Here is an 18,530-nt window from a genome sequence, read left to right as displayed (position 1 = left end):
TTCATGTAGAATTGATGTTACTAGTGCAGCAAACAGACCTGGTCTGTTTTTATAGCCCCGAGGAAGTCGACAGAAATTTCTCTGGACTCCTAAAACAGAAAATGCCATCAAATCTCAGATTTTAAGCCCTATATTTTAGCAGAAAAAGCTGTTGGAAATGTCTAAAGTGTTCTTTTGTGCAAACTATGCTGTTCCTTCGAGTTGGGCTATGCGAATTTCGAATTGCAAAGGTGCATGTATGTTTAAATGTCTGTAGTCTAAGACTAAGCGATAGAAATAATTTGATTTGGCTACCGGAAACACTGGATTGTTCATTGCTGAAATACAAGGCTCAATTATGCCTTGGTACTCTAATTGTGAGGGAATTTTCCTGTTTTATTGGATTTTGTTGTTGCACCTGCAGGCTGGACCTTATGGTTATAACATAATATGGTGAGTCCTTATCCCAGCCAATATGATTGCTGAACAGTGCAAGGGCCCATTCTCCGGCATACACTTGTTTGATAATATTAGGAAAAGGAATAGAGAAAAAAGGCATTATTTCAGCATGCCCTTGTGGGACTTTTCTAACAAACTCAGGCGGCTAATCTACTTCAGCCAAGAGGATGTCATAGATAGTTGTCAAAGTTTTACAGAGTATTACATAAATAGTATGCTGTATATCACCCTTAATTTGGATGTCCAAATCATACAGTCTATCAGGAGGACTAACAACTCTGATCTGGTGTTTCAACTTGAATACATTCATTATCTGCTCCCAAAACCAAAAAGAGATTTCGACAAACTATTGTGACCTTTACTGCACTGTGTAGCAGTGTCAATGACCACATCTTGTTTCGAAGAAGTGGTCTCAAAATGTGTAGTATATTTGGTGGAAATACCTGCCACTTTCATCTTTTTAAATCGGGATTTTTGTTGTGGAAGTTTCTCTTCCTTTCCAATGAGGATGTCAGATGAGTGTTGTGAGTCCTTTCATGGTTTCACATAATCTTAGTTACTGTCTTCTGGTAACCCATCCTCTGTCTGAGCATGTTTTGGGTGAGCTCTTAAAACAATGAGAAGGATGTGTATCAGTGTATGAATTCCTAATGGGGTGTTTAATTGTATCACGGTTAAGTAAATTGTAATGTTTTTCAGTGGACTATGGTTATGGAGATCCACCCTGTGTTTTTGATTTTTCCTTATTTTACTGTTTATCCCAGTGTTTTTAGAAACGCAGGTGAAAGTTTGGCATTATCCTTTTTTGACTGAATTTAAGCTGTGGTTTATTTGGTCAGGCTCCCAAATTATCTCCACCTATAGATGTATAGGTTTCAGCAATAATTTTTGATAACTTGTGTTCTTGATCCAAAAACAGAAATCTGCGTGAGGCATCGGCGTACCGTTAGTGCTACTGCCTCCCCTTTTATGTTACTTAAAATAATGGAGGAAACCATGGCACAGTTGCCAATTAGTTTCATCCCCAAATCCAGGGCAGGCCAGCTCCGTATTTGTTTTGAGTCTGTTTAGGCAAAACAGCAATGGATGGTGTATATGGGGAACCATACCAAGTGGTAGGTACACTGTGAGAATTGTATGTTTATCTTGGGGTCCCATATGGGGAAACACTGCTTGAAGCTGGTTCTTTTTTTGTGCAATCCAAAACGGAATTTTCTCCCATCTGGCGTGAACTTTACACATAATTGCGGTAATGGTTACAGGACTAACTGCAGGCACAGCTAACTGTGGCTGCACCCACTGAACAGCCCTCGCTGGGAGGCTGGTATTGTGTACATAGCAAACTGCATTGAACGTCAATATAGTCTAACTAGAGCTGTGTAAAGAGCACGGAGGTCTGCAGCATTTAATGGTGCTAAGTTTGGGTAGGGTGTATAGCTGGCTAGGACTCGCTAGGTTTCCCCTTCATTGCTGAGGGGACCCAGTCTTACATTATTTAGATGATGTAGGGGGGTGCCATGCAACCCATTTTGATGTTTTTAATATGTTAATGGTATTTCTAAATCTTCATAAGCTCGATATTGGCCTGGTTATGTAGCTTGCTGGAGTGTGTGCGTGAAATGTTTTGTAGAGGCATTGACAGTGGCAAGAAAGGGAACCCAAGAGTAGAATACCTTTGTTTTGTATGCTACATGAGCCTCAACTAAAAGGTGACATCTCCCCCTCCAACAGGGAGTCCTTGTTGTAGCAATAGTGCTGTAACAGCATGTCTGCAATTACCAGGAATACTAGCAGCTAGTGCCGTGTTTAATTGATGGAATTCAAAGAAATGAAATACTCTAGTAAGGCAAAGCTTTTAAGATTCAAGCTTGAACAACCTTCAGACAAAACTAGGGATTTCTTTTAAGCTGAGGAGGATTAATCCCTAACACCATAGATGTTTCTGTGTAAGGTGAAAAGGGGACCTTGGGCATACAGAAGAATTACTCAGGAGGCCCAATGAATACGTTTTTGACCTAGAACGTTGGTGGCGCCATGTTATACGGTTCCTACAAATTAATTAGGACTGTGTATCTGGACAACATATATGTCAGACTATGGGAACTCAGTTCACACATTTCGTCGGGAAATGTTCGCTTAATTCCTAACTAGCATACAGTGCCCCATCTGGACTCCTAAACTTGCCAGTTTACCAGATGATATCAGCAACCTCAAACATGACCACTCTTTCTTCCCAAAGGAAATCGTGGAAACAGATATAGCCTTTCGTTGTCACTTATGCATGCTGAAGGTAAATACAAGAAAGATATGAATATGGCTTTTCCTTTATTGAAAATATTGCATTCTCGTATAGAAAGAGTGTGCTGTAATTATTAGGTGAAAAAACAAAGATTTGTAACCAGCTTTACAAAAACGGTGAAAAAGATAAACAGTTTAACAATTGTAATATGACTATATGATTATACTTATACTCATATCTAATACTACCTATACTATCGAGAGCATAGTGGGAGTACTCTCTGCCAGATCCATTGGAATAGTCTAGACCCTTTTCTTTTTTACAGAGTTTTATATAGCGCGAACTTGACCAGAATCGGGTATCAGAGCACTCTACATAGCACCAGTTGGATTACACGAGGACACATTCATTTTTGTTATGCACGGGGAGATTAAGTGATTTGCCCAGAATCACAGGATGTTCAGCGGCATTGCCGAGACTCGAACCCAGTACCCCAGATTTGAGGTCGACCGCCTTAGTCGTTAGGCCAACTACTCTCCTCTAACCTTATATATGAGTGTAGACAGGCTATCGTCTTTTGCAGGATAGAGGTCAGAGTCAGCAGAACAGCATCTCAGCCACAGTACGTCATGTTCCAGGACAATCCCAGCAGATGTGCTCCTTTGCCGAATGTAATGTAGAGGTCGCTTATATAATATAAGCACTGTTCCAATCGCACTGTGTCAAAGGTGCAGAGCTGATGCTATGGTCTGTCTGGACCCTTAGAGATGTCTCCGACCGGACAACCTAATACAAGGGCATCACGCTCCTTGTGCCTAGCCTTGGACAGAGTGTACAAACACCATAATAATGCTTACTAAGAAAGAAGCTGCATGTACAGTAACTTCTCAGTACATTATCGTTTAAGTGTAAAAGATTTGAAAAGTCATCATTAGAAAAAGATGTCAAGCTAAAACGTGAAGCTAAAATGGAGACCTAAAGCGGGCCCTGTTGTGCTGTCTGTCTTGGTAGGTGAAGACAGGTTCTGCGCACACGTTAAAGAGTAAACACAATGTGGTGGGACCGGAGGGTAAGGTCGAAAGTACGAAGAAGGTCTACACCAGAAATGTCTTTGTAGATTTAAGAGGTCTTCCCCACAATTATAAATTTGAGAAGACAACTAGAAAAAGTTCATCACAAGCAACATCTTTGTTATGCAAACCTTGCAGACATGATTCACTTTTATGTTTCATCGTGATTTCTTGGTGTCAGTAAACCTTTTTATGCTAATTTCCAATTTCCGAATTATCAAACAAACTTGAGGTTCTTGAGCTCAGCATTGTTAGATCAATATTACCAGTTCAAGGAAATCTAACTCAGCATTTAGTCAGCACCTGGAATTTTCCCCAAAGTACTAGCTTTGCTAGTACGTTAAGTTCAGGATGCTGGGGTAGATATCAATCTGCATTTACGTGAGTGACTAATGAGGTTTGAGACTTAGCAAACGGCAGCTCAGTGTACCACAATAGTGTTCGGTCTGGTTCAGAAGGATGGAATTCTGGTGGAATCAGACAAATCACAACTATGTAAACCTATCCCAGAGGTTCCAGTTTATAGGAGCTCTATCCTGTTCCAGCATTGGGCTCAGCTTTTCTACCATCAGCACACAGAAAAAGTTACCTGCAGTCTCCGAGATTATACTTATGCATTTCGATGACAGTAAGTGTTGCATGTGGTTGAATAACCATTCTGTTCTACATCATTCCAAGTATCAGTAATGTTATACAATATTAATAGAATGCAAATTAATTTCTAAAATCAACATTTTGTGGGACTAAACTACAGAAACTAAAAAGTTTTATTAATTCAGTGCATATTATATTTACATTTTCAAGGACATTTTCAGCTACATTTAACACATTTCATATGGCTAAGTTTCATTAGTTGAACTTCTTTATTTAATTACATTGGAAAGGAATTCCATGATGTAGTGCAGTATGGTGGATTATTATGTGTGAGAATTTGGTTGTTGATTGATTAGGGTGTGAGTCCTAGTTAAGCAGCAACCGCAATCTTTCTCAGGATGAGGCACACGCCAACCCTAAATTAACCTTTACTCAACCCTCTGGTAGCTTGGAACAGAGCAGTCAAGCTCAACTTAAAGGCGATGTGTAATGCATTTGTGAAACACTTCAAACACTAATAAAGTGAAAACACCCCACAAAAAGGATTCCACACCAAGTTAGAACAATAGAACTTTCTTTAATAAATAAAATGAGCAAAATGACAAAAATCCAATTAGTAGAACCAGAGATATACAATTTTAAAGATTTGGGTAAAAATAGTGCTAAAAAACACAAAGCACCAAGTATGGATATCTGGTTGCGCCGGACCAGGACAAAAGTCAGGAGTTCCGGCAAACTGCGATGGAAAGCAGGGAAGCTACAGGAACCCAGTTAGACCGGCTGAACAAAGTACCTTAGATCCCAGTTTGCAGAGCATTGCGACAATCCGCAGCTGGAGTGATGCATCAGTTCCAAGATGCAGCGAGGCTGTGATGCAAGGGCCTGTGTCATCATCGTGATCCCATTGACAGGGCTTGTAATACAAAATCCTGGCATCGAGGATGCAGTGCTCAGTCGGGTCAATGTGTCAGTTTAGAAGAGCTGCGGAGCTGCGATGTGGAGTCTGGCATTGTCATTGAGACTTCAATCAATGAGAGATGCGAGGACCTGGGATGGCCAGGGATGTGTCGCGCAGTCGGGGCAATGTGCCACTTCCAAAGAGCTATGATGAAGGCCTTTGTGATGGCTCCAATCAAAGCAGCAGCTGAGATACATTGGTTCTGATCGGGTTTGGGCCGCACAGCAGAGGAGATGTGTAGGTACCGCTGGATCCACTTCTTAGAGTCCAGGGCAGGGCTGGCACCACTTGGCATGGTACACTCACAAATGGAAGAATCCTGGTGCAGGTGCAAGGTTGTTGGAAGCCTGTTGTGTCCCTGCGGCTTCGGATCAGGAGGCACAGCAGGGCAGCAGTTCCCTCAGAGCAGCAGTCTAGGAGAGTGGCAGTCCTTTCAGCAGCACAGCAGTCCTTCTTCCTGGTAGAGTACCCACAGATCCAGAAGGGTACTGAAGTGGTGGGGTCCGCGGTCCAGTATTTATACCCAGTTGTGCCTTTGAAGTGGGGGAAGCTTGCCTTTGAAGGGCACAGTGGCCCTGCTTTTATGGCTCTGGTCCAGAGTAACTACAGGATTATGCAGCCCTTCATGTGGAGAGAGGCCACAATTTATTCAAGTGTAGGTGGGGAATGGGCCAGCTCCTCCCTCTCAACCTGCCAGTGATGGCCCATTCAGTCACACCTAAGCTCCCCATTGTGTGTTGCTGTCTAGGAGGAATACACAAAGCCTGACTGTCAACTACACTCAGTCATGTGACCAGAGATAGGCTGCATGCACCAAATGGCTGAGGCAAGAAAATTGCAACCTTATGAAAATGGCATTTTCAAAAGTGTAATTTAAAATCCGACTTCACCATAAGTTAGGAGGTTTCATTACAAGTCCTGAGAAACCAAACATGGAAGGACCTGTTCCCATTTGGAAATTACTGTGATAAAGTATAATAAGGTAATTCCAATGTTATATTTTGGTAGAGATGGGCCTTGCAGTACAGAAAAACAAAATTAAGAGTTTTCACTACCAGAACTTGTAAACAGTACATGTCCTATTTTTTAAAAAAAATTCACCTTGCCTTTGGGCTTTCCAGGGCCTACCCTAGGGTGACTTATATGCATTTATTAGGAAGGTTCGGGCCTGGCAAGAGGTTTACTTTGCCAGGTTGAAATAGCAGTTTAAAACTGCACAAAGAGGCTGCAATGGCAGACCTAAAACATGTTTAAAGGGCTACTTATGTGGGTGGCACTTCAATGCTGCAGGCCCACTAGTAGCATTTTATTTACAAGCCCTGGGCACATGTAGTACCACTTTACTAGGGACTTAAAAGTAAATTAAATATGCCAAGTGGGTAAAAGCCAATCTCACAGGTTTTAAGGAAAGAGCAGAGAGAGCACAAGCACTTTAGCACTGTTTAGCAGTTGTAAAGTGCAGGAAGACCTAAGGCCACTAAATACAAATTCAGCAAAACAATAGGATGAGATAGGCAAAAAGTCTGGGGATGATGACCCTTCGGAAAGGGCCAAGTCCAACAGTATGACATTCAATTAATGTGTACTTACTGGAGGAAATAGACAGTTAAATTATAATATTCTGTCATAGTTTATTGTCCACTCTTTTTGTGTCTTGTATAGTGTGCCTTCTCTTTGCTGTAGTGTAAGATGTATATTTACTCATATTGTGTTTCATTCGTTTGAGCTATTAAGGAACATTTAAGATAAATCTCTACTTACTACAAAACGATAAATTTATCTCAGAACAAAATAAATGCATTGTAAATTGTTGATATGACCTTCCAAGAATACATTGCCTAAATATTAATACAATGTTCAACTCTTGAAAAAACATATGCAACATGCCTTTTGCGCAGTTTGATTTGCTTTATACACCTGGTGGGCCCTGATTCTATTTTGCAGCTGTTTTTTTTTTTTGCAGCCATTCAGTCCCACCCCATTTTAACATCAACATAGCATTACATTGGGATTACTATTGGAAAGTCTCTTTCTATTGCAATACCTTTGTCTTGCAGCACTGGTTGTTGGGCCAGATGTAAACAGCATTTTAATGTTTGCAAACACACTAATTTGGTATTTGCGACCATTAGAATGCTTTTTCTTTTTTTATCAATCCATATTTTAGGAGTCAGAAAAGCTTTTCCAGCTCCCTAAATGGGATTCCGAATGGATACAGTTTTAGTATCTGGAAGGGGTGTGTTGTAGGCAACTATTCCAAATACCGAATCGGTACCTTATGTATCAATGTTTCCTTTTGAAATGTGGTCACATAACATTAATATAATACCGATACCTCAAAGAAGGTAGTAATGCATTCACAAAATGGAAGCGGTCCCTTTGGAACTACTTTCCCTTTGGGAATGTAAAACTACAGTTTGTTGACAAGTAGGCAGTAGTGCAGGGGACTGAATAAATTTAAAAAAAACATTCTTTTTAAAAGTAATGATGTTTCCTTCAAGAAAAAAGGACTACGGTTAAAACAAAAAGCAATCACAGACATGGTGGTATAGTGAGACCAGCAGTCCAACATCCCTGTGAGTCACAATTTGCAACATACCTCATTAACATTCATAAGTTTGGTAGTAGTCTGACCCATTATTATTCGTAATTTTAGGAACTGACCTATTAGTACATAGTAGAAAAAAAACAATGTCCAACCAGGTATCAATTATCTCAGAGACTATATGGATAAAATTGGGAGATAATTATTACTCCTATCTGACTAAGGAACGTATCATTAATATATGTACACATCTTCAGACAACTCTATCTGCATTAGATAAAAAAGATTTACAAACAAAATAATGCCTTATAACTCACAGTGCAAACAACAACCAAAATGCACGATAGAGTGTGATGAATTAAAAATGGAGAAAAATAAGAAACGCCAAAATTTCCAATTATGAAATAAATCTAAAGGAGCATGCAAGGATAATGTTAAAAAGAATGAATTTCTCTCTCACAGCCAGTATAACTCCTAAAAGTCTTTTTGCCTTGGACTGTAACAGTGTTTTGGCTCTAGGGTCATCATCAGGACATAATTCAGAGCACAGTGTACATCGAGCAGCGAGAATGCAGAAAATTGAGGTGTCAATCCACTTACTTGCAAAATTATGAAAAAGTTTGGCGTATGTGGGATGAGGATTCCTTTCAATGATACTGTCCAACCATACAACCAGCCAGAAGCACGGGTCCAGAGAGTTGACCCCTACCACAATGGGTAAATATCAATAAATAACGACCTTCAATTAGAGGAAAGTTGAATAATACTTACGCTCTGTAAACACTATGGGTAATTATGATCACTTATGATCAAAGAATCTTGGATGCATACAGCATCACTAAGCGAAACGATCAAAATTGGGGCCTGAGGGTTTGGATTGGTGTGAAATTTCATCACAAAAAATCTGTGGATGGTCGGGATGCCTCGAGGGGGAGTTAATCCACCTTCAACCAAAGGTACGTCCACCTGCTGGAGTTTCATGAATGCAGATGACTAAGGGGTCTATTACGATGATGGGGGGGCTTGAGTCCGTCCGCCATCGTACCGGGATCTGGACCGCCCGCCTGTAATGGGGCGGTCCCGCACCCATAATTAAAATGCGACTGCCACCGCGGCGGTCGCATCTGGCAATTTAACATTGCGGCTGGTGCTGCTGGCTGCAGCACCCGCCGCAATGTTAAATGGCCATGTTGTGCATTTCCCTGCACAACGTGGTAGGCGCCAAGCGGTGCCTGCCACCTTGTACATGGAAATGTAGGAGGGTACCATGGGTACCCCAGTACACAACTGGCCCCCCCACCACAGAGGGGGCCCATAACAGGCCCCCCGAAGACTGCTAGGAACCGACACCATATCCCCGGTCTGAGCCACTCCGCCAGGCAATCTCGACGATTCCAGATCTGCAGGTATTACTCACTCTGCTTTCATTAAAAACAACCCTCCCATTAATCTTGTCAAAATGAGCTAATTGGTGGAATATGTAGAAGGTTTATCTCAGTTCTTTACAGCTAAAGAAGGCCATATGATTCATATGCTATTTGAGTGTGATGATATTTTATTTTTTGGGGGAAAATTGTTTAGAATATAATGAAATATTTCACTTTACCATCCTTCTTACCTTTCAAAATGTTTTCTAAGGCTCCTAGGGATTATCTCAAAATGATTAGTTAAAATGTTAAATGTTGTTTACCTTTTTATTGCCTTATGTTTTAAACTGATTACATCCTGTTGGAAATACATTTCTAAATTGTCTTACCAGCCTTTGTGGAAAGATGCTTCTGTCAACCACAGAGTTATTGTTTCTCTTCCTGTCAAGAATAAGATTAAGAAGGATGTTTTTTCTTTAACCTTTTTAAATGTTTTGAATTTACGAAATTCTTTTTATAATGTAAATAGTTTGCTTCTTGTATTTGTTTTTAATACATTTCAGTGCTTTTCTTATATATCACTGTTGAATTACCTTATAGATAACTAATCAAATGTTTTCTTGCATATTATATCCTGTAACATGCAGTTCTCATTTTCTCTCTTTTATTATTTAATCAGCTTTTGTCTTTCTTTCTGTGAGTGGTATTATCTTTTCAGGCTTTACTATATAACAATTTATCTGTTTTTTTCCTATTCTATTGTTTACAACACTGTATGAATTCTTACTTCTATAGTTATTATTGTAGTAATGTTTAAAAACTTCAATAAAAGTATTATCTGAATACAAATGTACAACTGCCTGTTTTGCAGATGGATTCCTCTAATATGAAGAGTGAGTGATGAGGTGGCAATGATTTGTCTTTTACAGGTTACCCATTAAGAGACATTCTCTACAATATCACAGTCCTTGAACTTAAATCATTCACACTTATGAAGGTTATGCACAGTACTATTTGGCAGGCATCAACAGCTTGCCACAGAATCGGTCAACAGTTATGCTGGCATTGCTTGAACATGAACTACCTTAAAAACAAGAGACAAGAGGTGTTTAGCACCATGAGATCATGAACACAGTGGACAGACTCAATTTACAATCTGTCGAACGTAGACTTTTATTCAGTTTGTCGAATGTTATAAAATGTTTCTGGTAATTTTAGCACTGTGTTTTTACAGCAGGGAATCCCCAATTGTACAGAGCCACACACATACAAGAAGAACACAATGAAAACAGATAGCAATGACGTGCACAATCCGGAAAGCCATTGGGGGAGCCAGGAGAACCAATTCAAGAACCACTCCTGCTCAGGGCCACCCCTCTCTTCACGCATGTCTCTTTGTAAACTGTGCAGTGCTTGGATGGCAAGAGTTAATGTCCCATTATCCAGGCGATTTCCTGGGATAAATATGCAGCAGGCTGCACCAATCTTGGAAAGTCTCGGGGCCAAACAGTATCCTCCCTTCTTGTGCATCCTGTCTAGCACAGTTTGAATATTGCTAGGCTTGGTAAAAAGATATAGAGCCACTGGATTAGTCTCGTATTGGGTCAGAATCACTACTACTCTGTTGGGGTTCTACCTTGTTGAGCAGGATTTTGGCCCTGATTCTGCATAGGTATAAGTGGAGAAGGCATTTTGCTTATTCAAGGGCTGCCTCTTGAGATAATTAAAGTCTATTGGTGCCTACTGAATGCGGTATCAGCAAACAAACATAAAACAACCACGTGTTGGATGAAAGGGTGCTATGTAGTGCATGTGTAATGCTAGTGTTTGGGTTGGTGTAATTATAAGTGACATGGGAGCGATCATTATGCAAGCGGTGTCATAGTTTCTGAACAGACTCCATTTGGCCAGGTGGCTCTTTGACAGACAATGGGTGCCGCAGCACCCAAACTAGATAGACGGTACAGAGAAGTGCAAAAATACATAATATTGCAGGTCTCTGATATGGATCCAGGGGAGATGTCTGTGGTCCTATGTTTATCGGGTGTTTTCATTAAACAGTTCGATCAAAAAAGTTCACAGTGTAGTTCATAAGTTTGATTCTCACACATTAGATCCACGTTGGGGGTGATGACGTGGCAGCTGAAAAGTGGTGCATTTAGTGGTTCGATTGTAGACCTTTTGGATAAGACCTTGGATTGTTTGTAAATTCAGAAAAACATTGCATGTGCACCATGGTTAATGATCGTTTCTTCAGGGTTCCTGTATTTCCCTTTTTTTTGTTTGATGTGGGGTAGCAGAAGGTGACCCTAGTCATAGTATCTTTTCAATGGTTAAAAGCTAAAAGGTAGCTTCTGGGTAATCAGGTGAATTCATCTATTTTATGAGTACTTGTAATTAACTGATTGCTCGGATTTGTGTTTTAGGGAGTGTTCTTGTGATTATAGGGATGGATCTATTAGTTTTTATCTAGGGCTTTAAGGGCATCACCAGTTGCCCGAGACCCTGTCTCTCCTGATGTGTGCCTGGGGTGCCATCTGTGCAGGTAACTTTCAACCTACACATGCGTGGGACTCTATGAGGAGGGGGCATGTCACTGTTAAGTGTTGGTGGTTGCAACGTGCCCCGAGATCACATATCTCCCGGCATGCGGCATGCAACGTGCCCCTCCCTTGTAGCACCATATAGCTCCATTCCAGCCTTTCTCTAGAGGCTTCTTTTTTAAACTAACTTTGGTCTACTTTTTTGGGGATTTAGCCACTTCCCTAGATTTTGCACAATCTGCTATTTCACTTATCATGAGGCGGAGGCGGTCAGAAAGTTGTTCTGTGTCTCCCATGTACCCCTGATTGCCGTCTTGTGGTGCCTAAGATCGGGGCTTATTGCTTTCTTCGGTGGGTGCATGTGAGGCCTGGAGCATTGGTCAATTACTAGTCCTGACACAGGGGTGAGCGCATTCTATGTTATACTCTCGCCTGGAGCTGTGATGGACTTTGATGCCTCCCCTCTCCCAGGCACCCCACTCCCCCTCGGACCACGTATCCTCACTTGTTTTTAAATCTGCGGTTCCTGGCTTATAGCTAGGCACTTCCAACTAGCAGACGTGTTCCTGTCGCTTATTTTGGAGGGGTATGGCATGGTGACTAGACATCAGATATTCGAAAAACCAGAGGAAAATAGCAGAAAATATCGCAGAGATCATAAGAACATGGGGAGCCTAGGGCCAAGGCCAGGTACCCAAGCTGAACTTTGCCTAGGAGTGATTACTAGACCAGGACTGTCTCGCAACTCTGGGCTATCTGGCCTACCAGACAAACCTCTCGACGGACTGGGCGCAATGCAGGCACCTCATAACGTAATGACTCTTTTGTGTGTGCTGTGGAGGTTGTCGGACCCTCACTATTCCATGCATAGAGGAATCCTGGATCCCACCACTTGAGGACAAATATATTTTAAACTGAAAGAGGGCTTCCATTTGGCCAGATGCTTCTAGTTTTTGTGGGAACTGTTGGAACTATATGCCATACAGAAAACATGGTTCCAGTGTCGAATGCCTGAGAATGGGGAACTTTCGATTTAGTAATTGGAACCCATCCCATTTGACTTTTGGTGAGGGGACTCGGGTGTCTGCTTTTCATGTACTTGGTCTGGGAGCGGCCCGCCCCTTCATTGGACTGCCCTCCCCCTGGACCATGGCCAGCCAACCCCACCCTGGGGGATCAGTAGCAGAGTGGGGCCTTGGCTCCAGCAGGCACCCTTACAGGTAGACTGCAGTGAGGATACCCATCTGCACAACACATAGCCGTCTTGAATCCCCAAATGCAAGTTTGCATTCACATCGTTGTCTCATTGGTCCTTCTTTTGGCTTTTGGTACGGTTAATTCTTGGGATGTGGGTGAATGGGTGGTATTTGTTGCCAGCCTCCCTGGCCTCTGCCACTATTGCTAGGTTGAAACCCTCTGGGATTTTGTGGTGGAGCCCCCTTTAAGGTTGGTTGCATTTGCTTGTTCGCGGCCAATGCCGCCCCCTCAAGGGAGGTGTTTTTAAATTTGTTTTTGGCCAATTTAGCAGTGTCTCTCTGGGCTTGCTCTCGTTTTTCTCCATCCTTCTCTTGTTTCTTTTTGTGGTATTGCAATATATGGGCTTGCATCCCTCCGGCCAGGGCTTGGTGTCTTACCCAACCACACTGTCTAATCCACTTTGTGTCTCAATGGGCAGCCCCTTTTTGAGAATTTGGCAAAAGAATGCAACTTGTGGGCCTGTGTCAGTCCACGGCTGTCCTGTCTCCTGTCCCCATCATATCTTCATCCTATCTAGAAAATCAGTTATTGTCTCCCCTGGCTTCATTGTCTCTGCCATTAGCCCTCCTACATCAGGGCGGTCAGGGAACATCCTCCTCAGGGCCGTCCATATTCGGTGCCTGTATGAATTGAATGCGACCCGTCATGCTCAGTGTTTGTCAGTGTAATTGCTGGGATGTGAGCTCAGGTGAACACCGTGTTGGTCTACTCTCGGATAAGACTACTTAGCAGATTTTTTATATCCCCTATTGCTAGGTGGCTCGCCAAAATGTTGCTTGAACATGAAATTCTTTAAAAAACAAGAGACAAGAGGCGTTTGTCAAAACTGGAACAGTTTATTTAATTAAACAATGCGTTGAATGTAATAAAATATTCCTAGCGATCCTTTTTTTGGTAAGGAATGTGTACCTCTGCCTTTGGAGCCATGAATTAAGGTACCGGATGAGAAATCCAGGTGAGCATTGACCGTGCATGGACACAATGCGGCCCAGAGGATAACGTGTCCAGATATCCGGTATGGGAAGCATGTGATCACTGAGTGTACTGAGTGTGCTGTGTCTTGATTGGCAAAGTGTTCCTAACTTCATGTGGCATCTGACTTTATGGTGTTCTGGGAACAAGCATACCCCTCCTGCCATGTATGCTTTATTGGGTCCAATCTCCCAGTACCATTGTGGTGTTGCTGCGCCGATCTGTGAGATCAATCTGTGATTTACTGTTCACGTATTTGTCTGCTGGCTATATGCCAACCAATCTACCAATCAGTGGCCTCCGACGTGGGTCTTAGGGCCTACCTAACTACATATTTCTGAGTCGGGGTTGACTTGGAGTTCACAACGGGCAAATTCGGCAATAAAGATGGGATTTTAATTTTTATACATGAATGTATCATTATCCATGTTTTGATCGGATTAGCTTCAGGTAAGCAAAAGAAAAAGGACGAGAGGGAGTTGATGTTAATAGATTATTGGTCCTCAGAATTAAGTGACTAGCATCTACTAAACAAGATTGAAAATCCAATATTTTAAATATTATAAATGAACTTCACCAGATGTTTTTGCAACTACATTCATGTTGTAACACACTAAGGTGCCGATTCCAATCCTGGAGAAATTTTCCCCGTACGAATCGTATCCGGATTGTTTTCCGTACGAATCGTACAAGTACCGTACAAACTGGCAAGTACGATTCGTATGGGAAAAAATACATACGAATCGCATTGGGAAAATTCCCCGACACGTCCTCGGGTCGGGAAAAGTGTCCGACACGTCCCCGAACGATTTTCCGTACGAATCGTAAAACTGAAGTCCGAGCGCGCAAGTACGATCCGTCCCGTGCGTCCGATTGTACAACCGTATGGAAAAAACACCGTATGGAGCGAACTTCTATAGCAACCATGGAGACATGTACCTGCATACGTGCCGTCCCCCCCCCAGCCCCCGTATGTACGCGCCGTCCCCCCACCCGTGTATGTACACCCGTGTATGTACACCCGGGTATGTACGAGACGTACCCCCACCCGTGAATGTACACCCGTGTATGTACACCCGTGTATGTACACCCGTGTATGTACGAGACGTACCCCCACCCATGAATGTACACCCGTGTATGTACACCCGTGCATGTACACCTGTGTATGTACGAGACGTACCCCCACCCGTGAATGTACACCAGTGTATGTACACCCGTGTATGTACACCCGTGTATGTACGAGACGTACCCCCACCCGTGAATGTACACCCGTGTATGTACACCGGTGTATGTACGAGACGTACTCCCACCCATGAATGTACACCCGTGTATGTACACCCATGTATGTACACCCGTGTATGTACGAGACGTACCCCCACCCGTGAATGTACACCCGTGTATGTACACCCGTGTATGTACGAGACATACCCCCACCCGTGAATGTACACCCGTGTATGTACACCCGTGTATGTACACCCGTGTATGTACGAGAGGTACCCCCACCTGTGAATGTACACCCGTGTATGTACACCCGTGTATGTACACCCGTGTATTGTACGAGACGTACCCCCACCCATGAATGTACACCCGTGTATGTACACCCGTGTATGTACACCCGTGTATGTACGAGACGTACCCCCACCCGTGAATGTACACCCGTGTATGTACACCTGTGTATGTACGAGACGTACCCCCACCCATGAATGTACACCCGTGTATGTACACCCGTGTATGTACACCCGTGTATGTACGAGACGTACCCCCACTCGTGTATGTACGGTGCGGACCCCCAGCGCTACGTTACGCGCTGGGGGTCCGCACCATACATACACGGGTGGGGGTACGTCTCGTACATACACGGGTGTACATATACGGGTGTACATACACACGGGTGTACATTCACGGGTGGGGTTACGTCTCGTACATACACGGGTGTACATACACGGGTGTACATACAGGGGTGTACATTCACGGGTGGGGGTACGTCTCGTACATACACAGGGGGCTGGGGGGGGACGGCGCGTACATATGGGGGCTGGAGGGGGGGGCTAGGTGTACAGGGCCCCCTATACCGCTCGCATCGCGGCATACTTACCTTTTCCGCCACTTTTTGGGTGCCGTAAAAATATTGCCGTCCGGACTGCTGTCGGTACGAATCGTACTTGCTGGTACGTAAAAACATACCTAACTCCGTCCGGACGTCACGTCCGCGGTGTCCCAGATCACATTCGTATGTATTTTACTGAAAACGCTCCGACCGACGGTTCGTACCCGGTTTTTCCAGGATCGGAATCGGCACCTAAATATGGAATACAGCAATATATTATTCTTGAAGTTAACAATTAAACATGTTTTAACTTCCTTTATGTAAATGAGAGTAAATGATAGTTTAAAAAATATAATAAATACAATTTCATTTCTATTTTAACACATTTGTATATCTAAGAAAAAGAGAACTCTTGTTGAGTCTTACCTTAAATAGGACAATGGCATAGTCGTACATTGTCACTGGATCTTCATTTTCTAGGGCACCTTTCTCATACCACTCTACTGCTGCCTCAGTATTTTTGGCAATACCTTGCTGTCCCCAAAAGAGCATCTGAGCAAGTCGATGCTAGATTTGAAAAAAATACAATGGACATATAAGAAATATTACTGTGAAAATCTGAAACAGCTTCACGAAAGCAGGGCTGGTGCAAATCAACTGAAGTTCTTCTGAAAGTCATGTATATGCAAGGATCTAAGGTATAAGGGCAAAGAGGTAGGAGGTAGGTTCTCTGTCATTCCTGCATTTAAAAAAATCTGGACATGATAAAGGGCATCAGATTGTACAGGAGTAGCAAACATGACTTTGAAGGAAAAGGCACATCCTTTATCAAGTGATATTATACTAAGTATACTGTGTGCTTTTTAATGCTTAATTAATTTAACAAATATATTTGTTTGGTTTACCTAAACGATGTATCTCTATAATTAAAAAGGATACAATAATGGCATTAAAAATACACAGGCTATTTTCAATAGTATGCAGTGCAAGTGATTATTGCCCATAGAGGCACTGTAATGTGACATTTTGGTTTTGGAATATTACAGTGTGATGGATTAGTGCCTGTAGGATAGATCAATGTGCTGTATTAGTATTGCTTGGATACACTGTAGTGAAGTATGGTGGGTTGTATCCTTGGGATGCTGCAAATGCTGATGATCACAGGATTAAATGCAATGTGATAGATTAGAGCACTTAAAGTGAACTGTTGTGTGTTCACTTAGTGCTTATATTATACAGTGCATTCCGTATGGTTGGCATATGTTAGAGGTTGTCCAGAGTAGTGAGTGTGTTTCCCACTACTCTGTCCACTGTGTAGGTTATGGTCTTATATTCCAAGAATGCAGTGTGATCGTTTAGCCTGTGGTGTAGAGGTTAATATTCTATTTTTGCACTGCAGTATTGTGTTCAACATTTGTATGATTAATTTTGGAGATTTAGTGTCATTGTGTTGAGTTGTGGTTTGCAGTAAAGTACAGTTCGTTATTGTGCTCGGCTGTAGGGTTGTGTGCAAGTGTCCCTGTAATGAAGTGCTGTCTGTAGCTTAACATTCCAACAACAAAACACAGTGGAGTGAGTTAGTTAATTCAAGATGCAGATGGTGAAGTCTCATACACAGTATTATATAACTAAACGTTATAATGTATTTACCTATCTATCTTTGTTTATTTTTCAATGAAGAAACTTAATGTTAAAGTAAAGTTATAGTTAGGTGAAATGTTCAGTATCAACGTAATGTTTTAAACTCTAAAAACCACAGAACTTCGCCAGTTATAGTTAAAGTTTTCTCAAGTAACTATAACACGTACCCTAAGGTAACTATAAATCATGCTCCTGCCATGCACAGGTTTCTCATCAATAATTTCATTGCATTTGTTACAGTGATATTATAAATAATGTCATAGAAGATGTCATGAGTGATGTAATATGTCTGGTAATTAGCAGTGCATAGCCAGAGTACAAGTTATAGTTACCTTAAGGCATGAGTTATAGTTACTTGAGAACTATAATTATAACTGGTGGATTTCTAAGAATTTTAGAATTTAAAATGTTATATTGTGAGTGAACATTTTGCCTAACTATGACGTTACTTTAACCTTTATTTTTTTTGTTAATTTCTATTTTTTTCCCCATAAAGTTATCATCAGTAAAGCCCGCCCCCTGCCATGCACGGTTACAAAATCAATCAATATGCAGTTGATTAAAATGATTTGCAATTTTTGGACAAAGATGATAGATCTGCTTTGTATACAAGGTGATGGGTATGGAGGGGGAGGGATTGACTGCCTGTGGGGGAGGTTCGGCTGCAGGGTGTGGAGGGGTTTGGCCACAGGCCAGGCCCTGTGGCCAACCCCCTGCAGATGGCAAACCACACACTGTGCAAGGCCTTTGGCTGTGCTGAAGGGGTTTGGTCACAGGTGGACTAACTCCCCCACTAGCAGTCAAACATTCCCCCTCCACATACAACACCCTACATATAAAGCAGATCTATTATCTTTCT

The 18,530-nt window shown here is 42.1% G+C and overlaps 1 protein-coding gene across 1 annotated transcript in view; it reads right to left on the bottom strand.

The window, feature by feature from the left end:
- SEL1L3 (SEL1L family member 3) overlaps positions 1-18,530 on the bottom strand; it is a 714,608-nt gene that overhangs the window by 377,303 nt on the left and 318,775 nt on the right. The window contains exon 13 of the mRNA XM_085642308.1: positions 16,457-16,597. Within this exon, the coding sequence (XP_085498434.1) occupies positions 16,457-16,597 (141 nt within the window). The remainder of the gene's footprint in view (positions 1-16,456; positions 16,598-18,530) is intronic.

Source organism: Triturus cristatus, chromosome 2_2 (genome assembly GCF_964204655.1).
Source record: "Triturus cristatus chromosome 2_2, aTriCri1.1, whole genome shotgun sequence".
NCBI classification, from domain to species: domain Eukaryota; kingdom Metazoa; phylum Chordata; class Amphibia; order Caudata; family Salamandridae; genus Triturus; species Triturus cristatus.
The sequence above is the reverse complement of the archived record's forward strand: the minus strand, read 5'-3'. Positions and strand labels throughout refer to the sequence as shown.